Source organism: Sceloporus undulatus, chromosome 1, assembly GCF_019175285.1.
Source record: "Sceloporus undulatus isolate JIND9_A2432 ecotype Alabama chromosome 1, SceUnd_v1.1, whole genome shotgun sequence".
Taxonomy (NCBI): Eukaryota; Metazoa; Chordata; class Lepidosauria; order Squamata; family Phrynosomatidae; genus Sceloporus; species Sceloporus undulatus.
Window position 1 is genome coordinate 345,192,776 of NC_056522.1, and position 24,577 is coordinate 345,217,352.

The window sequence follows — 24,577 nt, forward strand, 5'->3', positions numbered from 1 at the left end:
TGGTGATCTAAATGTATGGAGTAAAGCAGCCAGCAGAGCAAACAATAACACAGTTTTATTCAGCTGAAAAAGAGCATAAAACAGGTGAAAAAGGAGACAAACTATCTGATTGGGCTTGGTCCCAATAAAGCAAACAGGAGAGGGAAGAAGGTACCAAAACTGTCAATTGACTTACCTTTTCCAAAATTGGAAAAGCTGAGAGAAACTGTAGCCAAGGATTTACAAAACAATTGGTCCTGAGCATTTGAGCCAATATGCATCAAGCTTTCTGCTGTTATGAGCAGAATTCTGGACATTGAAGAGATGGGAAATGTTGCCTTACAGCAAGGTATCATAAACTGAGAATTCAACAAATTGAAGAAACCAACTTACACCCTCAAGATAAAATCACAGACATGGATTTTATCTGACTGAAAGGGATCCCAGAGCTGGAAGAAAAAGATTGTCTACAAACTTTTGTACTTAACCAGACCAACAAAACACGCTAGGAGCATGCCCTGGTAGATGACAATGTGGAATGCATTCACAGAACTACTAGATTTAATTCAAAACCCAACAAGTTTCTGAGAGACATTAGCTTCTCCTGGTTTCCTCAAAAGACACTAGTCCTTAAACTTTCTGCCACCCAAGATCTTTATACAAGAAGGTTCAAAAATGGAAAAAAGAATCTCGTATAAAATCCCTGATAAATGAAATAACACAACTAACCCACTCACATAAATTGAACCAAGCTCCAACGGTATATATTGCTTATTTTAAAACAACAACATAGAGCTAGAAGAATTAGATTTATATAAAATTAAATAGCTATGCAATATGCCAATATATTCATGAAAATAATAAAAACTCCAAGCCCTTCGCTAGAATGGCTTAGAAAAGGGCAGAAAACAAATTCATTGCTGCAATTAGATCTTTTCAAGGTACTTTAAAAAACATCAACCGCAGACATCACCATGGAATTGTGTAAGTTTTATGCCAAGCTTTATTCAACAGAAACAGTAGCCCCTCTTAACACAAATGAATTTCCTCGATCTCTTAATCTTAAAAAATCTGCGACTTCCACAGATCCGTTTTTAATCAGCCTATCACAGAAAATGAACTTAAAGATGCTATCTCTAAACTGAGGCCAGGAAAAACCCTGGCCCAGATGAACACAAAGGGGAATTTTAAAAAGATATTTTATAATGAACTTGTCCTATCTAATTAAACCATTTAATGAAATTTAAACCCTGCCAGGAAATTTGGCATACTTTGAGGGTCATTCCCATCCCCCAACCAGCTACAAAGATCTTCACATTCAGACCGATAGCCTCAATCAAGTTGTCAATATTTATTTATTTATTTATTTATTTATATCCTGCCCATTAGCCCTAATGGCTCTCAGGGCGGCTTACATTTATTATTATTTTAACCAGACAGTTCCCTGTCCGCAGGCTTACAATCTAAAAGAGACGACACAAAAGGAGAAGGGAATGGTGAGGGGGGGGGAGTTTTTTTCATTTATACTGGCAGCCAGAATCAATGCCTTCATTACAAATTATATTATTTCAGATCAAATCTGGTCTCATGCCAAATCAAAAACTCTTCAACTTTGTTCAAAGGGTACTAAATGTGATGTTTCATTCCACATTGCCGAAAACCCCCAATAGCTTTGATATCTTTAGCCGTTTTAAAACTTTTGACAGGGTGGAATGGAATTACCTCTTTGCTCTGGAATATTAACTTTGGCAAGAAATCCACGAGGATTCTAGAAAATCTCTATCAAGAATCTAAGGCTAATATTTGCAGCAATAGGTGTGACTTGTCTTCTATTTTCTTGCAGAGAGGCACTAAGCAGGGCTGTCCAGTCACTGTCACTGTTCGCTCTAGCATTCGAACCCTTGGCCAGTGCAATTAGGGATAGAATCATAGAATTGTAGAGTTGGAAGAGACCACAAGGGCCATCCAGTCCAACCCCTTGCCATGCAGGAACCCTCAATCATGGCCTCCCTGTGTGCTTTCCAGCTGTCCTCAAACAGTACCCAATGCACTGACTAACTATTTCATGGGTGTTTATCTACAAAGCCCATGTAAGGAGGCAAGAAGAGGCACAAGTACAGATGGGACAGATCATCATTCCACTGAAATAGCCACAGATTCTTCATTAACTCAATCTACATGTGTGGATGGATAACTCAAATAAAGGCCAAAAATTTGTTTTCCAACTCTTATATTTATAGTTATCATCATCACCATCATCATTTACAAAATGTTTAAATACAGCTGATGTACCTGTCAGGATGGTAAGACAGAGAGAAGGACCTCCCTAGAAGATTGACAGCAATATCTGCAATGCCATGGAGCTTACTAGTATAGTAGGGAAGGAGTGCTATTGGAGCCAGGCACCCCAAGACCTCTGCATCCACAATTACGCAAACAAACCAGTATCTGTGCCAGATGTTAGGAATGGGAATACACCAAAATCAGTTGCAGAACACTTCAATCTTCCTGGGCATTCCATCTTGGGCCTTAGAACAGCAGTCTTTGCACAACAACAACGTGAAGGAAAATTAGAAGTAGAAACAGCAAAATTGGAAGACAAACTGTAGTCCGTTGACAGTGGGTTGAACAAAGGCAATGGTTTCCTGGCACACTGCACTAAACACCTCAGCCTCATCGGGGGGTTTTTGGCCACTTTAAACATCTCCTTTCTGATTTCCAGACAACATCACATTAGATTCCAATAGATCCCTCAACCATTTATATGGTTATCTACTCATGGTCCATGGAACTGAGAGTTTAGCCGGAAAAGTGTCTGGATATGGGTCATAATTATGTAATAACGCTAGAAGGCTCTGAACAATGCACTGCACAGGCACAGATAACACAGTGTGAGTCACAGACACCATGAAGACTTACATTGTTGCTAATAAAAACTGGGTGAATAGACTTTTACTTTACGAACTGTCACCAGAGCCTTGAGTTCTACTGATTTATCCTATTGTAATCCTATCCTATAGATCGAGAAAGTCAAAGCTGAAAAGTGGTACAATGAAATTAGGGAAACTATTAATAAGATATTCCACATTAAAGGTAGTGGATATGAAATTACTTGCTTCTAGCCATCGGAGAGGGAGGTTGAAAGGCATGTGGTGTAATAACAGTAATATTTAGTAAGAATTTATTATGTATACTGCACGGTGTAAAACCAGTAAATCCAGTATTTAAAGAAGCACTCTTATCTGGAAAAAAAAAATCAAAGATGCTATTACAATAGAATAAGCCTAGCTTAAAAAATGACATGAGTCAGAAAGGTAGTGCTTACTTTATTTATTTCTCTCTCTCTCACACACACACATCATTGTCAGAATTGCTACTTGAGTGATTGCAAAAAGAGCGGTAGTTAGATCTAGGGTTGTCAGAAATCATACAGGAGAAGATATTTTTGTGGTGTGGCCTCAAAATACAGAAATGCAAGATGCAATGTATGAATGTAGATAACACTTTATAAATTTACAAAGAAGCACACAGCTAAATTAACTGTAATCCATACTTTCATTTGGAATTTAGACAGAACAAACTTGTCAATAGCTACTTCTGATTTTTAACCTCGCATGTTATGAACCTCCCTTTTTGCTCTCTTGAAAACCTGGCAACACTGTGTAGATTACATAAACAACGGTGTTTCTGAAATATCTGGTTCTGTCAAAAAAAAAAAAAAAAAGGGCCCTCTCCCTTATGGATGATGGTAATTTAGAACTATGGGAACTCTACCGTAGAGTCCCTGTATTGTGAGAAAGGCAGGATGTAAGAAAATAACAACAACAACAACAACAACAGACCAACAAGATGGAAGTACTTCAGTGAAAATGTTCATAAAATGTACTGCTGCTCAACTACTATTACTATTACTACTGCTGCTTTGGAGAGAAGTAGGTAGAAAATAAGTGTCTAGTTGGAATGCTGGGAATGTCTTTTTAATGAAGAGTAACTTCCAGTTCCTCCTAGAGACATAACTCTTTCAGGAAATATTGAAGCCTTGAGGAAAACAGGTTTTTTCCAAGGTTTTTTCCACAGAAATTTTCAGGGGGAAATAAATGAAAAATGTGCTTATGCCCCAATGGAGAATTGGGGCATGAAATTGAAAGTCCATTTTGTCACTTTAAGAACATAACATTCATCATAGTTTTGTTTGGTATAAAATGATCACGTTTGTTAAAGTACGGTTTATTCACAATATAAAAAGTCCTCCTAGTACAAAGTTTTTTAGAAATGACTTTGGGGTAGGAAATATATAGACACTTTTTCTTAAACAAGTAATTGATCATTCTAAAAAAAAATCCACTTTGTTTTTAGTTTTTCCAGGGAGGAAAAAAAGCTTTGAACAAAATTTCCTCTCTAACATTTGTTTTGTTCCCTGCATCTTAGTTTTTTCTAGAAGAATGCTCAAATCAAGTCCCAAATAAATATTAACTAGCTCATTTTGAAACCTCTATTAAAAACAGGTTGAGTGTTTGTACGTATTATCAAAATTTCTTCAGAACGCTCTACATCTCTTAGCAGTTCTTTAATCTTTGACATTTTTGCACTTTTGCTGCCCTCTAGAGGTGTAGATATAAAAATAACATTTAATATCACCCAGATACCCACCAGTTAAAGCTGGTTAACGATAGATAGATAGATAGATAGATAGATAGATAGATAGATAGATAGATAGATAGATCGATAGATAGACAGATCCAAAGAAACAGTAAAACAACATGAACTCGTATGTTCCAGGGCAATTACTCTGTCTTTTACTGAAAAGCACAAATATGGTAGCAGCCCCTGGCACATTGGGGGGAAAATACATGTTCCTCACGCCAGATAGCCAGAAAAGTATTGTTTTATATTGAATTTTGAACAATTTATTAGGCTATTTTATCTACTGATCAGAAAGGACGTATTTCTTATAAACAAGCAAAGCATTCAGTACAAATTGCTGAATAGTCCTTTTCACAATATGCAGTTATAGCACTTTGATACCTGCCATGGTTCTGTCCTGCAAAATCCTGGGTTTTGTAGATTTAGTAGTTTTAGTGGGGCACTAGCCCTCTCTGGAAGAATTCAAAATACCTCCTGCTAAATCAAAGTTACCACTAGTCCCTGAATAATGGCCTCCTTCCCTGGTCACTTGAGTTGAGTGAAGTCTTCTTTAGGCAGAACTGCAGCTGAGCCAGTCTTTCAGTTTTGTAATAAGGGAGTGCTGCAGAGGATATCCATAGTATTGGATATGTTTTAAAAAATAAATATCCCAGACCTGATCAGTGTTTCTGTGCAACATTTCCCCAGACTTCTTTTGATAGCTTCTTGGTCATTATGCAGTTTATTTAGACACTCCAAAATTGTTTAGCCTCCAATGAAATAATACTTGGTAAAACTGCCCAGCTGTTACTACTGCCTGTGAAGAGGGTAGAAGATTCAGAGGACATGGAGAATTGGGGCATAAAAGTCGTGAATCTACACTTTTCAGACATGGGTGTTATGATAGTCCAGAAAGATTCTCAAGCATTTATTTTGTCATTTTCACAGGTCACATTTCCTTCAGCATACTCCCCTTACACAGGCAGAATATCCCTGAGCCAAAATGCTTGGGATCCGATGTGTTTTGGTTTTGGCATACCTGTATTTGAATATTTGGACATAATAAGATATCTTGGAGATGGGATCCAAATCCAAACACAAAATTCATTTGTAGAAAACATATCTAGCAATAGCTATGTTGGCCATGCATTAAAGTAAAGATCCACAAAACAGCAGTATCTTTATTGGCCAACCAAAATGCACAATTTTTTTATTATGTGCATTTCAGTTACCAATAAATGTATTGCCATTTTTGTCAATTTCAGATGTTAATGTCTAATTCATTTATGTTTTATATACCCCTTATACACTTCGCCTAAAGGTACTTTTATCAGTCACCTACATTTATTATTATTGTTATTATTGTTGTTATTATTAGCTTTTAGAGTATTTCAGATGGTGCAGTTACAGATAAGGGAGACTCAACATGTATGATTGGCAAATAAAAATTCATAGGCATAAGCAGCAAGTTGTAGACCAGAAAAATAGGTGTAAAGGAAGTTGAATGAAAAGACAACATGGCTAACAGCTGAGCCCTGACCCTTTTATCTAATGAAATATGGGATCAATAAATAGTATAGTAACAGCATTTGATCCATGCAAACTAGTTAAATTTTCTTTAAGCAATTTTGTTAAGTTGTAATAACAACGCATCTGAAACACACCTGAACTAATCAATTCTTGTAATATTCCAAAATTATTGAAATCCATGTGACTATTGCCTTACAGTTTGGATGTTCATAAAGCATAGATTGTAGTTGCATGTCACAATCTTCAAAAAGATATAGTTTTGGCCCTTAGGTTTCAGGTACTGTAGCCTCTTGGGCATCAGTTCTTGCCCACTATGTGATTTGCAAAATACTTTAACATACAGAGAGAACTACTGTATATGAAATTATTTGGGTTTGTGTAGAGAAGGTTAGTCAAAGGAAGGAATTATCTGTGAAGAGTGGCACTGCGTGTTTGAAAAATTGCACCTTTCATAGTATTGTTCTAGGAGAACTTATAAAACCTATAGCATCCATTCTCGCATATGTATTGTCTGTGTATGTGGATTGAATCCAATTACTGGACAAAATTCCCATTGTTCCCCCATTGATAAATGAAATTTAAATCCCACTGATTCACTGGGTCTATCTTGTTTGGGACTAAGAAGCAATTTTAGCCCTATATGATTCTAGATTTTTACATTTCGTGCAATATTGGCACTTTATGTATCTTACAGGTATGCTGACCATCTGCATAAGAATATCATACAGCAAACACGACTAGATTACACATAAAAGTATTTTAATACACAAAATAGTAAATAAAAGTGGCAAGTTTATTTTAAATAACATCTTTAATTAATTTTTTTGCAAAGGCAAAATATTAAACTTAAAATAGGTCTTAGTACATCAATATACTAAGTTTTCTAATTGTATTCCAAGCATGGCCTTTGAAACACACCGTGTACACCCCAGGAAAAGTATCCTTGATCTTCAATTGTACAGACTGAATTTTACAAACATAATAAATATATTTACCCCCTTACACATAACAGTATATGTACAACAGCAGTTGACAACTGTAGCTCAGAACAGCAACTAAGGATATTTCCCACTCCCCTAAATTGTTGTGGTACCATAGGCACACAGGAGTAAATGAATGTGTGATATACCTACATGTGTGGGTAGCCTTTACTTATTCCTACACTCTGAAAAATGAATTTTTGCTTTTTAAAATCCAAATCAAGGAAAGCAAGTAGCCTTGTCACAGCCAAGAAATCTGGTTTGATTTCTCAGTATCACTAGCCCACAAGATTCTTCTATTTTCTAAAAATGGGTATTTAATCCTGATCTAGCTCCTTTCAGTTTAGAACTTTAAGACAGAACAGCAAAGTTGACTATGGAGAACCAAACAAGTAACTATATTTGCTGACTTCTTAGAAAAATCAAGACAAGATAACTTTTATCAAGCAGAAGAGTAGGCATTTCCATTGTGAAAAGACTATGTATTCCTCCTGCACTGGATCTAGTTTTTCTGTAGTTATAGTAGTAATTCTATAGAGGGACATTATTGCTGATCAGTGTGGATAGAGTAGAAACAAAAAAATCTAGTGATGCTAACAACTTTCAAAAATATCATCTGAGTTTGATTGTATCAATTGTTATATGTTCTTTGCTTTTTGTTAACAACTGTGCTTCAGTCCTCTTGAAAAGACAGCTAGAATTGCAACTGTATTTGTGAAATCATGATTCTTTTCCAGGGAAATGATGACAAAAAGCAGGCTCCCATACAGGAGGAGCAAGGGAGACAACAACTTAGACGGCCACTACACAGCTTGGGGGTGGAGGAAAGTCACCTTACACATTAAATTTAAATAGTCCAATATAAAGTTCTTCATGACAGTATCTAAAGCCTTAAAAGGCAAGGTTTAATTTAGATGTTTCAAGTGATTGCACATTCTAGAAAGCCAGTAAAATTAGACTCAAAATGTTAAGTTACAATTGAAGCTACCAAAGGAACCCAACAGTTCTAAATATCATGTTAAAACAAAACATATATATATATATGAAGACAGCAAAGGCACAAGACTCTCACCTTTGTGTATTACTTGTAAATCTCCCATTAGCTCAATCAAGCCTTTAGAAGTTGCTTTCGCCATTTTCCCCATCTTGAAAGTTAAAAAGGTGCTCCTGATATCTGTGCAAATCTAAACATAAGCCCTTCTTGGAAACTGTTAATTGCTTCAGAAGTCAAGATACTGAACTATTTAAATGAAACTAATCCCATGTCTAAGAAACAATAAAGTCAAGTGTACATAAAGCTGAATTACTAATTGTGGGAATCTCTTGCCACCCCCCCAAAGGAATGATGATTTCAATGGAAACTTAACAAAGTGATCTGTTAAGTGATCAGTTCAATTACATTGTTAAAACCATGATTAAAATTCAAGTACAATAGTAAATGTAAGCAAACTATATTCTTACAGCAAGCAGCTACAATAAAATGAAATTAAAAACATGCGGTTTGATTTAAAAAAGGAACACTTGATGAAGCAAGTAAGAGCACAAGTTTGGTATGTGACTGGCTTTGAGAAGAACTTTCTAGGTCCTTTCATGAACATCCTCATCAACCAAAGCACATCCATAATCAATTTACAAGACACCACACCTGCTTCCATACAGACCTATCTAAGTCACTTTTAAAGCTGTGGTTTCCTTTAAAATAAATAAAAAGGCAAGAGACAAGCAGCGCTTTTTAGTGCCCGTTATGTACATGATGCTCGATCATTTGTACAGTGTCTGGTTTCCAGTAACAAACAGGTAACTGTGGCCTACTGGGACTTCACAGTGTAGAATTTCTGGATTGACTTTAAGCCTCTGTTTAATCAAACAAAAAGGCCAGATATACTGTGAACAGGCCACAAGGTACAGAAGGATGTAAGGGAAAATAGTAAACTACCTCAGTGTCACAAACTTGGTATGTGAAGTAGTGGTATGTTAGTACATTGTTTGACAGAATGGGAAAAAATTATGTCCACACATCTTCTACTGCACTGGGGGACGGGGACACAACTGCCACCCAGAGATTGCAAGTTCAGTAAGTAATGAAGATAACCAAATTGCAAAATCTGCAATGATGTTTACACAGTACATACAAGTTAGATGCCTTATGAATACCACTACAAATAAAGCAATGAATTAGGACAATTTCAGCAACACCATAGGTGTAGAAAGCCTAATTGCTAATTACATTGTACGGTGAATTTCCTGCAAACAGAAAGAACTGATGCATTTGAATAAAAAAAAGCTTGTGAGGGAAAGGAAAAAAAATAGTACTTAGTGCTGATTAAATTGCACTGGCTATTTTGTTTAACAAAAATATTTAAAAAGTTTTATTTTCCACAAGATAAATATTAGAAAAGGGAGTACTTGCTACTCTGAAGTCCCCATCTGTCGACTCACCCTTCCTGGCTTCTATTTGCTGTTTTTCAAGTGGCTGGCATGCATAACATAGATCCTGTAATGGTATACCATCTGGAAATGCATGTTTCCCAAATATGATTGCATTTCAGACACTCCTTACCATAATGAACAGAACCTACATTCCTAAATGCATAGTTTCCACAGACCCTTGCCACAGCCACACAGAAAGAGAAATGTACCTTCGACAGTGTTCTGCTATTTAAGTTATCACTTGTTAAATTATTAGAGCTACTGTGATTCTGTTCACATTATGATCTTTAATTACTGAAGGAAAATGGAAGCTCTTTCAATGCCGTAGACTCTTTTTCAAAGTGCATAGTCACCTACAACTTCTGATTTCATTGCCAGCTGTGTACATTCACTTGGCAATGGAATACACCTTAAATTAACCAGTGGAATTATTTACAGAAGATTGATTTCTGACTAGCAATAATTCAACACACAGACTACTAACTTTGTTCAATCTTCCTGTAAGGACGTTTTGAAAGACAGCAGGGATACTGAGACATCAGAATCATACAGCTTCCATCTGCAGGCTCATATAAAGCTCAACATCCTTTAAAAGATTGAGAACTATTAAATTTGCAATACAAGTAAGATCTTTTGGTGCCAGTTACAAAAGACCTAAATCTGTTGATAAAATTATGCAAGACCCAGCACAAGAAATTTAAAAATAGTTTACTCATCCAAGGTAATTAAATCTTGGATGACTCTGTCCTTTCCAGTTGGTTAGAGACTTTGCACATAGTTTAAGCAAGATTCTCCCCAACCCCACTCCCAGAGGGAATGGTTCAGCACAATTTATACACCAAAAAACACTAAGCTTTTCCCATCGTAGTATTATCAAAAGAGAAGAGAGTTCCTTCAAATTAGTGGAAGGGGAATTAAGCATCACATGCTAGTTACTTTTATGTATAGGTAGAAGTGGTTAATTAAGGTATTAATATAAAACCAGCTTTCAGTCATAGCTATCTTCACCAATGCCCAGCTTTCCCAATTGAATGGTGTCAACAATGTCATGCTATTCTTTTCTCCTAGTAGTCTCAGTTCTACTGTTCCTTCAGGTGCACAGATTAAGATTTCTGTTGAAGTGTATGTCCAAGTCTCAACCATTCCCATTTTTGCTTTTGAGATTGTTTTGTGTTATCAGCTTCACCATTCTGCATCTCCAATGGCTTTGGAAAAAACATAATCTCTTCCATTAAGATTCATGATTCCATCCTTGAGGTGAAACTTCCACTTGTTCTTACTTCTATGAATCTGTGGAGGGCAAGAACCAAAGTTAGAAACATTCCAAGCTAAAGTCAGCATTTGGTGCATTGCGAATAGCACTCCACCCCTCCAGCCATACAGCAATGTACTGGTGGTAGCAGCTCTTTGGTGCTTCTCCTCAAAGGAACACCGAGAGGAATTGGGTTCTGGGTATGTTAGCTTGTCTGAATAAAATCAGGCAAAGTTATCACATTAAAGTTGAAGGCTATAATCACTGGTAATGTAGTCACAATTTACTTTGCTTTGCCTTTTCATCCTTTGTAGGGTTTTTGGCTCTGTTTTTCTTTGCTCTGTCCTTTAGATCCTTTGTTACATACCCCTAAGTTTTACCCTTGACTTATCCATGGGTCATATCAAAATCTATAATTTTGGCCACCAAACCTCCCCTCAACTTACACATGAGGTCCACTTATAGTCAAGTATATGCAGTATTTATTATTTTGAAATACTGCTTGACTTTCTCATACTGTATGCCCAAAATAGCTAAATATAATACAGCAGCAAATTTATGCCCTCTCCCAAAAAAGAGTAAATTAAAATTTTACTTGGCTAAAGTTCAAAAGAACATGTACAGTGCTACCTCGGGTTACGAAATTAATTTGTTCCGCGGCTCCGTTCGTAACCCGATACATTTCGCAACCCGAAAAGCCGCTGGAAAGCCGCTAGCCGCGCTTTGCGTTTGAATTTCGCGCCGAAAAAAATTTCGTAACCCGAAAAAAACATCGTATCCCGGAACAGTTTTTTCCAATCTAACTTTTTCGTATCCCGGAAATTTCGTAACGCGATCAATTCGTATCCCGGGGTACCACTGTATATCAAGTAATGCAGCAGGACTGAGAAAAAATCCAAAAGCTGCTGGAACAGAAAGCTCTTCATCATTTAACGGAATATAAAAGTCTAGGACAGTGAACTGTACAGCTTCGCCACAACCACTGAGTCTCTCCTCCTGCATTCTCACTATCCACATCTGTTAGTGGAATGTGAAGAAGGTTTTCCTCAGAGATGTATTTTTATTTTATGAATTAAAATAGCTGTATCTCATGTCATCTCAGGATGGCATATAATTAAATCAATTTAACTTATTTAAAACACTATAAAATTAATCTGAACAAATTAAAAGTGCATGAAGCAGTTTAATAAGTTAAAAACATGGACATGAAATTAATTAGACCACAAAGACAAAACAAAAGATGCATTCCATTTTGCCTTTTCTAAAATAAATTTTAATAGGATTTCTTGGTTCAATGTTTTTTGTTATCACAGCCTTTTAGGTAAACTGTAAAGCCACCTTTGGTTCCATATACGGAGGAAAGGCAGCTATAATAAGTAAAATGTTTGTTGCCATCTGCAGTTTAAGTATTTTAAAATATTAACAGCAGCTTGCATACAATGGTGTTGACCTGCCTACAGACTGGAAACTGGTAGCAAATGAATTACCCCTTCCCCCCATTACACCCCTCAGACCTGCTCTGGAGAACTCTCTGGAGCAGGTTTGGAAAGGTGTGTGGGGAAGAAAGTGCATGCAGAAGAAAAAGAAAACATTGTGTTTAAGCAGAGGTCCACATGTATAACACTAGGTTTATTTTTAAAAGTTGCTATTCAATCAATTAGGGATAACTGGGGATGAAAAGACGATTTAACCAATTTCAATTTTATCAGCTGTAAAATTTCCAAAATTAAATAACCTGTCCTATAGACTAAACACACTTCTAATCATCAAAATGCTATGCTAAAAATGGTACCTTCTCTTCAGGGTATTAATATAAACTAGAAATGAATATACACATATCTTCTTAAATATATTTTCTTTTTGCAGAACTAAGGAGGTCAGGAGGCATGCAAATGACATTAGTCAGATTACCTTGTCATATTGGCACACAACAACATTCTCAGTGTCAAAGAGTTCCTGTCCTTCTTCATCGCTTACATCATCTTCACTATTGAGAGGTTCCTAAAAAAAATAATCAACTTTGATTACCCAGGCCATTGAAGTCTACATATTCATATGCAAATCATGGATAATGCCAACATAGATATTTTACTGGTAATATCTACCTACACGTATAATTTAACTGAAGAAAGAGCACCACTCTTTTAGAATTTTTCCCACTGTTCATCCTGAGAGTTGTCCCAGTTAGATGGGATTAATGGGGATATCCAACAGATGTGGGTATTTCTTTCTATTTTAGGATCATTTTGAAGTTTAAGACTCCATTTCTATTTTTGCTAGACTATTCAGAATATTGGAAGAAGAACAAAGAAATTATTATTACAGAAGGACGATCTGAACACAGATAAATAAGCAGAATAAAGTTAAAATAAGATCTTAAAATAAGATCACGGAAAAACTCAAAAAGAAAATTAGACAGCTTAGAAATGAAAGAAAGTTAGAAAAAAATGAAGGGGAGAGACAGGAGTCGATGGATGTATCTCAATTGGGACTCCTTCCTCAGAAGCTAGGACATGGGGTTTTAATGCATGTGATTATGGAATGCTCCAGAGAATCTCCCATTTTGCAGACATTCCCCTTGTCCACCAGAGTTTTCCATGTTCTTTTGTCATGGGAAATCTGTTATGATTTGCTAGTAAGATGCCATTTTATGTCCTGTATGTTAGAAATCAAAAGTCTAAAAGTTACTTGTCTGTGTAAGACAGGATAGGAAACTGTTTTCTTTAGTCTGTCTTAGAAACAAGTTTTTGACTCTATGAACACATCTGAGCAGAATATAGTAATGAGAAAATACCACAAGAGGGCAGCAGGAAGCCAGACTGCATATTTTGGACCTCTTGAAATAGTCTTGTTTCTGAGGTGAACTTTCTGAAGATGTCAGATTGCAGCAGTTCGGGGCCAGTCGGACCCAGAAGAAGCTGTTTTCTATGCTATTTGTAATCCCCAGAATGGGTGAGAACACACTGAAATGCTGGTTCACAAATAAGAGTTAGAAAAACTCTTTAAAACAATTGTTATAGCTATGCTCATGTATGCAGATATTGTGTAAGATGTTTCTTATCACTGAAACGTACATGAATAATGTGCTATATGTGAAAAAAATGTACCTAGACCACATGAGGTCTTTGACAGATAATGTTAAGACAATGTAATGTCTATAAAAGAGCGTGTATCAAGGCATCTATGTGATATATAATTGTATAAATGAATTGTATTATCTAATCAATATATTAAAGAATTATAAAGCTGCATATTTGTTCTCCTGTAATACAAATTTCCTGAAAATCTAACGTTTACAACATTTTACAGGGAAATGCTGATGTTAATCTACTACCAAATAATATTGTTTACAACCTTGGGAGATCAGGTGGATAAAACAGTGAACTCTAAGTAACTCTAGCTATATACAGAATGCCTAATGCTTATTAAAACATTTCACACCAGCCTGTTTCTCCCTCTTAGCTTTTTCCTCTGACAATTTTATTTGTACTATTGCAAACTTCAGGGTTCCACCAATGATGCTGGTACCTCATCTCACTGTCTGTAACAGGGAAAGATAAACCAGCATTTAAAGGAAGAAACATAATCACTATTAGCATATATGTTTTGTTCACAAAGGTAACACAGGCTTTTTTTCACATTATGACGAATTCAGTTATAATTCAGGCATTAGGTCTACTGAAGGTACATCAAAATTACCTCTTCAACCTGACCATCTTCACCTCCATCCTTTTCTTTATCCTCCTCTTCATCATCATCATAATCTTCTTCTTCTTCTTCCTCTTCTTCAGATGATGTATCACCTGCTCCATCTACCTGTAACACTAAAGGTGCTTGTGGTTGTGCTGGTTGCTGCTGACCTTGTTGCTGCCCTGCTGCAGAAATCTGTGCTTGCGCTGGTGTAGGTGCAGCCACTGTCGTAGGTATTACCTGGGTCTTGTTTCCGGTAAATAAGATTTGCTGGGGTTGAATAATCACCCCTGTTTGCTGTGAGATCCCTCCAGGAATGGGAGCCAAAACCTGTCCCAAAATTAAAGCAAAACCAATTACTGCATCAGCAATCATTCCTATTTTTACTTACAGTATTTGCATATAACAGAATGTGAAAGACAGTCTACTGCAATCTCATAAGTCTTCACAAAACCTGTTTCCTACAGCACTGCAAATTAATATTTGCATTTAACAATCACTGCAGAAATTCATTGATCCTTTCCTAAATGTACCAATCTGAAAAACAGCTGAAAGGAGTGAGTGAGATGTTCTGTTTTTCTTTTGTACTTCCTAAGTAATGTCAGGAGCTGTTCTGGATCAGGAGTTCAAAAACTAAAAGAAACTTCATATGCAGCAATAAATTTTGTACTCAGTCTCTCTTATATTTTCTTAGATGCTTCTAATCCAGGGCAGGGTAACTGCACTCCATCTATTGAAAAGTCATTAGACCTGATGAAGCCAGCATCACTGGGCATTCAAAGTGAGAGCATTCTAAAACTGGGGTCCCACAGCAAAGGCGGCTCTCTCCCTTATTCTCACACACTGGGGGATGAACAAGAGAGCCACTCAAGCAAGCTTGAACCCTCAGGCAGGAATATATAAGGAGGTATTCCTTCAAGTACTGTAGTTGCTGTGTGCCTTCAAGTCGTTTCTGACCTATGGCAACTCTAAGGCAAACCTATCATGAGGTTTTCTTGAGATGGTTTCTTCAGAGAAGGTTTGTCACTGCCTTCTCAAAGCTGAGAGAGAGAGGAGTGCCTTGCCCAAGGTCACCCAGTGGATTTCATGGCCAAGCAGGGAATCAAAACCTGTTCTCCAAAGTCATAGTCCAACATGCAAACCACTATGTGACGCTGAGGTCCAAAGCTGTTTACAGCTTTAAATATAAATATAATCACAAGCAACAAGAATTCCAATGCTATGTATGAGATAGAAATACTAACAAGTCAGATAACATGACACTGGTCCAAAACACACTGCAGAAATAATCTAGTTTGAGACCGCTTTAATTGCCCTGGCTCAATGCTAGGGAATTCTGGGAACTGTAGTTTTGTGAAACATTTAGTTTTTACTGTCAGAGAGCTTTGCTGCCACAATGAACTACAATTCCCAGGGTTCCCTAGCATTGAGTCAGAGAAGTTAAAGTGGTCTCAAACTGGATTATTTCTGTAGTGTGTTTAGGACCACTGTTACTTAATTTCTCCACCTCAAATGCTTTATCAAGCTTAAATCTTCAAAATGAGTCCTAATTCTTGTTCACTTTTGCTACAGTCTTCACAGCAGTAAAATGTTAGCTGTATTCTACAGTTCTAGATACTTCTTTTTGTATCTTTCTCTTTCCACTTTAATTTTTTTCTTTAATGAGACAGCTGTAAAAAAAACTAAAAAGCCCACAAAGACTTCATCATCCATAATAATGTTAGGAGTGCATAAGAGTGTGGCTATGTTTATTTATTTGTCTCTGCCACAGCTCAAATTGAAATCCAACCACATGAGACTTGGCATGGACACTCAAAGACCATGAGGACATCAGTGACAACATTTATTGTAAAAACATATTGTTAACAAATTAACATCTACCTACAGTGCCACACTGTGACACTGGATGGTAGACACCAAGATCCTCAAGAAATAGAGCTGGAATCTTGAAGTTTTCTTTAAATACCTGCAGCTGGTTTAGGATGTGGTTCTGTAGAATCTACTGTACTTAAAATTTAACATCTGGCTTTTCCCACTCCTGGAAAAGGACATGCTCTTGTCAACTGGTGCCTGCTGCCAAGTATGCCCATTTGTGATTGTGTTTCTAGATTGACTAAGAATGAGAATTCTTGTTCTTTGCTACATTCAGGGAAGAGACTGAAGTGAAAGACCGAATGAGCACTAATGGACAGAGAGAGTGTGAGAGAAATGAAGAGATATAATTTCCACATTGCTTAGTCAGACTATCTGGTGTCTTGTTTACATCTTGAACAGGCCTAAATACCAAGATTTTGTTTTTTTAAAAAAAAGATGTCTAGTTTCATAGAAGCTGAGGGATAATGCAAAATAGACCACCATTATTTTTCAAGAAACAAACCTGCTACTGCTTTTCAGTGTGTTTAATCAATGAGTGAAATCACAGCTGTGACGAACATCACATTTTTAGGACTTACAGATGCTATGAAGAATATAAAAGTGGCAGTCTGCTAGAACATGAATGCTAGAAAAGCTTGGTGTTAAGGGACAGTGGTAAAATACATGATGCTGTGTGTGTTATATATGTAAGAGAAAATGTGATGTAGGGGGGGGGGAATCCCCTCACAGGGTCATGTGGTTTTTCAAGCTTTGATTGCTTCTATATTCATCTGCCCAGGAGTGAGTTCCACTGAACCCTATGACACTTACTTCTGAGGCAACTTTGCATTATGAACTGACTTTTTGAAAAGAAAAGTATAGCCTGCCCTCAGGACATATAGTTCTCAAGAACTAACATACAGGACTTTTACATGCACACAGAAACTCCTGATGCACAGTGAGAGAGGAGGGGAAGTTAAGAAATGGGAATGCTCTCAACCTCCAGGTGGATGGAGTGAAAGGTCATCCAGTAAGAAAATGAGTTTAGGGGAAGAGAAATATGGAAAAGGTCACATCAAAAGAGAGTAAGGAGCTTCTAGTAGAGACTGAACAAACACTTTGAGAAGAGAAAGACCAAAAGAGAATAAGGGGCTTCTAACCCACTCTAAGATAGTAGAGACTGAACAAGCACTTTGAAAAGAGAAAGACCAAAGAAGGGGAGAGGAGGGAAAGTAAGGTACAGAGAAGATAAATGGGACAGAATTGTGAATAGAACAATAGGTACAGTCAGCCCTTGGTATCCATGGGGATCCACTCCAGATCCCCCCACAGATCCAAAGATACCCAAATCCACGGATGCTCAATGTCCTCAATGGTGGTACGGCCACGTGGCCACGCCACCATTGGGGACAATGGGCTTTGCTGCCTTGGCCTGCCAAAGCCTACCGTGCTGTTCTCACGATAGCAAGGAGCTGCTTCCTCTTCCCCCCCCTCCCCTTTCCCCTCGCCGCCTTTTCTTCCCTCCTCCTCCCTATACCTCTTCCCCCTCCCCCTTCTTCCCCTCTAACACATTTTTCGCGGCTGGCTTTTCTCCTCCTGTGCTTACCCCCTGCCCCATGGGCTTGTCTTCCACTGATGCTGGAATCCATAGATGACAAGTCCATGGATATGGAGGGCCTACTGTACTGAATCCAGAGAAAGCTGTATTTGTTCACTAATACAGAAATGCTACAAAGTTAAAGCTCCTCTTAAAATATTTTTACCTGCTGAATAACAGGAGACTGTACCCCACCAGGTTGCATCTGTGGTATAACTTGCTGCTGTAGGACCACTTGCTGCTGGGGCTGAATTATGTATTGAGCTCCGTTGGCAGCTCTAACCACCTGTAGAATTTGGCCTGTAATGAAATGAATCCATTTGAATAGTTTATGAACAATTTTCTTTCTCAAAAGCAACTCCTGCAACAACTGACAGGAGTTGCTTTACAAAGTTGATTCACTATTTTTTTCTACATAAAAGAATATAGAACATATTAGATTTTATATCATGTGAAGAGCATATGCCTTTATTTATATCCTGTGATCCCAACATGAGACATAATGCAACTTACAACCAAGTATAGCAAAATCTGTATCATTTATAAACCTTGCCTGGAATCCTGTGTGTTATGAAGTTATAAGCTAGGTTTACCACCTCATAACTGCATAATATTCACATTTATTATTGTGGCGTCATTGCCACAACCACAAGCGCCCCCCAAATCCACCTTAAACTCCAGATAAACTAAACTAAGGGATGGAGCTCAATGGTGCTGGTAAATGGGGTGTAGAAGTCCAGCTGCCTCTCATCAGTGAACCACAGTGCAATTTAATTCCCTGCCTTGGTATGGCTGTCTGGATTTTAAGGTATGGCTTGAGGGGATTGCATGAGGAGACAGACTGCTGTGAGGACAGCTGAAATTTGGAACAAACCACCTTGATTACCCTGCCTGATGGCTTATGCCAATACAGATTCCTGGATCTCTGCAGCATTCTGTATTAATACATCAAAAAGGAACGTTGGTTCTTACCTGCTATACGTCCGTTTCCAGCAGAGAAGGTTCAATCCTTCTTAGTATTAGGAGCTCATAGGAGGAGCAACCCAATTCTAAGGAGGATCTCACCTTCTCCGCTGGGAAACAACTCAGTTTCATAGTTTTTTGTGAGTTTTTCGGGCGATGAAGCTGTGCTCTAGTAGAGTTTATTCCTGACGTTTTGCCAGCAGCAGCATCCTCAGAAGATGCCAATCAGCTGCTGGCAAAACGTCAGGAATAAATTTCTAGAACATGTCCTCATAGCCCAAAAAACCCACAAAAAACTGTGTATGTCTTTGACTTTCACAACTCAACTTCAAATAATTGATTATGAAGTGGGCTTGTTTTAAAATAAAATTAACCAGTTTAAAGTTTGGATGGCATATCAAACTGAATTGCAGTAAAGTCAAAACATCCTCCATGTGGACCAGAGGAGTAGGAGAGTGGAAAGATGAAAGCCTAAGAGTAAAGAAGGCTTGCTTTTAGTACAACAGCAGGCAATTGTTTACTGCATATTCAAATCCACTCACTGTACCTTTTTAGTCTGCTTCCCACGAGGAAGCAGGGAACAGCATCATCCTTCTAGAACAGTGGTTCTCAACTTTCCTAATGCTACAACCCTTTAATAAGTTCCTCATGTTGTGGTGACCCCCAACCATAAAATTATTTTCACCTTGGTTCCTAAGACCATCAGAAATATGTATTTTCTGATGGTTTTAGGCTGCCCGTGAAAGGGTTGTTCAACCCCCAAAGGGGTCGCAACCCACAGGTTGAGAACTGCTGTTCTAGAAGCTGCAAAATATGTATCTACTCTTCAGAAGTTGGGTTCTAGATGTTTTCCCTCTTATACAGGTTTTACTTATGTATTTGTAATTTATTGAATATTTTTCTTTAGTATTTTAAGATATTGGCTGGAATCCTGTTGATTAGTCACAATTAGAATAGATCCATTAAATCACTTGTTGAATAGTAAATCAACAGAATGATAAACCCAAATGATTCAGTGCTTCTACTCTAGTTAGGACTACCAAAAGAAAATAGTAACACAATGGAAAACACAAATGATTTAATTCTTCTGCTTTAACCAGGATTAACAATAGGATTAGATAGGGCCACTGCAGGCCACCATTGCAATGAATATGACAAAAAACACAAAAACAAAAATGAAGTAATACCTGAATTTGTCAGAATTTGCTGAACAGGAGTAACCCCAGCAGGCAAAGCCAGGGTGGCTGCAGTAGCAGCGGCACTCTGCAATGTAAGGAACTAATTTAGCATAAGAAATGTTTATTGCAAACATATAATAAAAGAGAAATTCAAATATAAGATAGAGCAGAATGATCTCAATTTGGTAGTCTTTTACTGATCAGAATGTTAATGGAATTCTCCCATTTCTATGGGAGATTTCTATGCAAACAAATAATAAAAAATTCATCCTCTTTCATTCAAACATACTCACTTAAAAGGTAACACATTTAAAACAACACACTGTCTAGTATTGAGGTGGGCAAATTCCAGAGATCATCGACCACATCCACTCCCCCACCTACCTCAGAAGGCCACATCCATTCTGAATCATTTCTCCTCTCAGGCAACCACAGCCACAAGGGGTCACAGCATGTGGGTTATTTGCCCACTCTGCTATAGCAAGTGTTTTCCTCTGTGCAAGACAATTGTTGACAGTGCCATTTAATTGGACTTTGCAAACTGTCAATCAAGGAAAGCATTGATCTGCTGACTACAGCAGGCAATGGCAATAAAGTAAAAGCAGTAGGCTGTTTTACTCAAAAGAGGACAGGGCAGAATTCCATTTTAAACATTTTGTTAGACCTAGGTTCTTAAGTATTAACGCTAAGAACATTCAGTGAAAAATCGTGAAGTTTATATAATTAAATATTTATCTGACTAGAATGAACTTTTCCTTTGTGTAGGTAGGACAACCAGATTTGCTCATAAACATTCTTTCCTAATTGAGTCATCATACGCATGAGTTAAATGTATCATACAAGCTTACCATGCCTGATGCATTCATGTGCATTAGCTTGGAATCTGGCACAATAACTTGTTGTTGAGGAGCTGTAACACAGAAAAAGTAATTAGTCACAACTCACTGTATTATTTCTTCAAAAGAGGCTTTCCAACAACAATTTATGTTGTGAACACTAATATCAAATACATATCTTAGTAGAAACAATTACTAATAAATTTAGACTTTTTGGAAGAGTTATCATACTCATTACACAAACGTTCATATTTACATTTGTGCTTTCTAAGAGAAATGGATGTTTAGTTTATGTCTCACAATATCTTTACTAAAAGGTAAGGGCGGAGATCCTGCACTGAGAGACATACACCTTGCTACTTCCCTCCTGAAGGGCTTTGCTTCCTCCTGTGTTCCCTTCTGGCCATTTAGTGAGTGGTGGAAAGCACATGGATAGCCATCTGGCTATGTCCCTATAGCCAGATACAAAACAATATCATTCTCTAGGACAGTGGTTCCCAAATTTTTCGGGCTACCATCCCCTTTCTTCTTAGGCGAAAACCCTGTTTGTACAGCAGTCACCCAGCCAGAGCCATCTATCTCAGCCATGCCCAGCTTGCCACCGCCTTCTCTTTCACCTCAGCCTCTCATTTGTTAATACAGCAGCAGCGGTAGTGGTAAAGGCCCACACCTGCTCATTCATCTTCTCTGTACCAGCCTTACAGCAAAAAGAAGGCCAGATGCTCAGTTGCTACTCCCAGCATGAGTGGGTGCAAAAGGAGCAGTTACTGATCAGCTAGTTGAGTTGCTACCAAGAAGCCTTTCAGCTGCGCTGGCCTTTGCCACGAGGCTGGTGCAGGTGAGACTTCTCAGTCACTCTGGGAGCAGTAGCCAAGAAGCTTCTTGCTTGTGCCTTGCAGCAAAGGCCAGTGTGGGTGAGAGGCTTCTCAGTTGCTACTTGACCAAGGTGAACAGTTACAAAGGGAGACACTTCTCCCTGGTAAGGAAGGACTCTCAATCTTTCTTAACCAGGGCAGACAGGAGAAGCACAACTGGCTTCAAACTTTTCCCCCCAAAGAGGAAGAACTCTCATTCTGAGAGAGGTGAAGAATCAATCCCAGATACACCTTCCCTTCCTTCCCAAGGGTTGCTATGAAGTACCAAAACTGCATGTGCTGTAGATATTATATACACAGGCAGATTATTATTCTGGCTGCTGTGTTAGCTGGTATTAAATTTTTTTAAAAAGCAGGATAGAATCTATCCCCATAGGTTCTGCCTGATGCCGAAATAGGTTGGCCAGAGACCCTGTGCCAGGGATTGTCTCAAGATCATGCAACCAAAACTATTTTGGATCCTATGAAATGCTTTAAGGTGATATCAGCAAGTTAAGAGCCCAAGCAAATCATATATGAATGAATCTGTTTATTTTGGTTAAATAGGCTTTCTGCTTTGTCTTTCTGTTCTTTTCAACAAACATTTCATTTAGTAAGTTTTGGTATAACCGATATTAAGTTTGGTATAACCGATATTAAGTTTGCCTGCACCTAGAGTGCTTGATTCCAAAGGACACCAGTTTGCTTATATCCAGTAGATTGACTGTCTTACACTTGACAGATCAGTATCTTCAGACTATTGTTACAAGACTTCCCATCTTTGTTATAAAGAAGCTGACAGCTAGGATTAAGAACATTAATTGCTAACAAATTAATTGCCAAGTAAGCTTTAATGGAATATTTTACTTTGCACAATGCACCCAGAATAGATCAAAGCAAGTGAAAAAACTATGTAGGTTCTGAAAACGCAAGATGTTTCTAGACATTTTACAGGATTTCTTTTGAGGCTGCAAGCCCAATTTCTGGAATCAGTAAGGACATAAAACATAGTACAGGGATGATTCATATGATAAGATGGAAAGCCTCAAAAAGCTGCCAATTGCAGTACAGTCATCCTAAGAATCAAGTAAATCAAATGTTTAACTTCCACTTTATGTTTTAAATGTCTTTCTGCAATACCTTGCTGATATTATAGGAATTTCCTCACAAAATTCAGATGACGACAATTCTGTGTATGTAAAGCTAAATCTGTAAGAAATGCACACACCCTGCACAAGCAAACTACAATCATTAGCATGTATACTATGCACCTCACATATTTTTGAAGTCTTTAGCTATAGTATGCTCTGAAACTACAAAAAGTTTTTTTTAAAAAAGGGGGGGTCATGCTTGAATAGGGTGCACACACCATTAGAAATAACATAGATCGCCCCTCTGCTCATAATTTTTAATGGGAAGAAACAGTTATAGAGAAAAAAGTACATAAAAATTGTGAACTTAGGCTCTTTATCAGGTGTTATGATATGCAATATTGCTATAGCCATACAAAACACAAACAGATCCAGAAGAGCCGTCTCTTACCTTGCTGTGTTGCAGGAATAAGGACTTGCTGAGTCTGGGACTGTTGAACTGTTTGTTGTGGTTGCGGTTGTGGGTGATGGTGATGATGGGCATGCTGCTGTTGCTGCTGCTGTTGCTGTACTTGCAACAAAAGTTGCTGTTCCTCTGAATGAAATCCATCTACAGCCTTGGACTGGAGCAGCTTGTTCTCCCAGAGCTGCATTGATTAAACAAGTTTTTCCTAAGCAGTTTTCTTTTTAATGACATATATTAGCTACTCACATTGCCTCATCATCGACACACTGATCTATTCAGCATCTATTTCCTTCTAGGGGGTATGACCACAGATCCTCAGAAAAAAAAATAGCTCCTGTCACTTTGTATCCATTCTGCACTTGATTCTCATCTCACCCCACTGCACTGACAATGTCAGCTAGGTATATTGTCTCCAAACCATATAGTGGTGTCTTGGGGTACTTTCTTGTGGAAAATGAATAGGAAAACATAAAAGACGACAGCCAATTTCCTAGGTTACATTCTAGAAAGCACTAGTCTAATAAAACCAACAAACAATAACTTTTCTTTCCCAGAAGGAAGTATATTGCATAGAGAATATTAACAATTTGTCTGGAAGTCTCTTTGTTACCTTGCTGACTGATGCATTATTGATATTTCATCTCCAGAAAAAGTAACTTTTCTCAAAAGAATGAGGAAAGACAGAGGATTTCAAATATAGTGGCTCTCCATATTTAAAGATGTGTTTTGTATTTCTGTTCACATTACAATGACATCTTCACTCAAAATGCATTTTCTTTTAGAAGAACCAGCAAATCCCCCTTCATGTAAGGCTGCCAGGCAAAATGTGTCTGGGCTGATGGCAGAGAAACCAGAGTAACTGCGTATTTGCTTACTCCATAGATGAAGGAAAGGTGGTTCTCTGGAACTAAAAAAATACCTCAGATACAAAGCTTATCTGACTGCCAACTCATTGCCTAACCAGCTTACCCAAGAGGACACCACTTCAACAGACCAGACAGCTCAGTTAGCTCCAGTATCACTTGGGTATCCCTTGTGACAGTTTTCTTTTGCATCCTGACAGCCAGCAATTATGCCATGACTCTTACAGTGTACAAGCAGTTAGTACTAATGCAATGAAGTAGCAAAGGACCCTCCCAATAGTTAAATTATTGATCCTGTTGTTCTATCCATGTAAAGCCCAGCCTCAGGGCCAAGGTCCTTCAGAGTCTACATTATTTATTTATTTATTTATATCCCACCCTTCAGCCCTAA

General features: G+C 37.8%; 1 protein-coding gene across 1 annotated transcript in view; it reads right to left on the reverse strand.

Annotated features, from left to right (window-relative positions):
* Window positions 1-6,874: 6,874 nt before the first annotated feature.
* Window positions 6,875-24,577, reverse strand: part of GTF2A1 (general transcription factor IIA subunit 1) — a 40,629-nt gene continuing 22,926 nt past the window's right edge. Inside the window, exons 5-11 of the mRNA XM_042460492.1 lie at window positions 23,309-23,504; window positions 20,925-20,986; window positions 20,086-20,161; window positions 18,102-18,235; window positions 14,494-14,814; window positions 12,706-12,795; window positions 6,875-10,832 (exon numbers count right to left, since the gene is read on the reverse strand). Of these exons, the coding sequence (XP_042316426.1) occupies window positions 10,725-10,832; window positions 12,706-12,795; window positions 14,494-14,814; window positions 18,102-18,235; window positions 20,086-20,161; window positions 20,925-20,986; window positions 23,309-23,504 (987 nt within the window). The 3' untranslated portion in view covers window positions 6,875-10,724. The remainder of the gene's footprint in view (window positions 10,833-12,705; window positions 12,796-14,493; window positions 14,815-18,101; window positions 18,236-20,085; window positions 20,162-20,924; window positions 20,987-23,308; window positions 23,505-24,577) is intronic.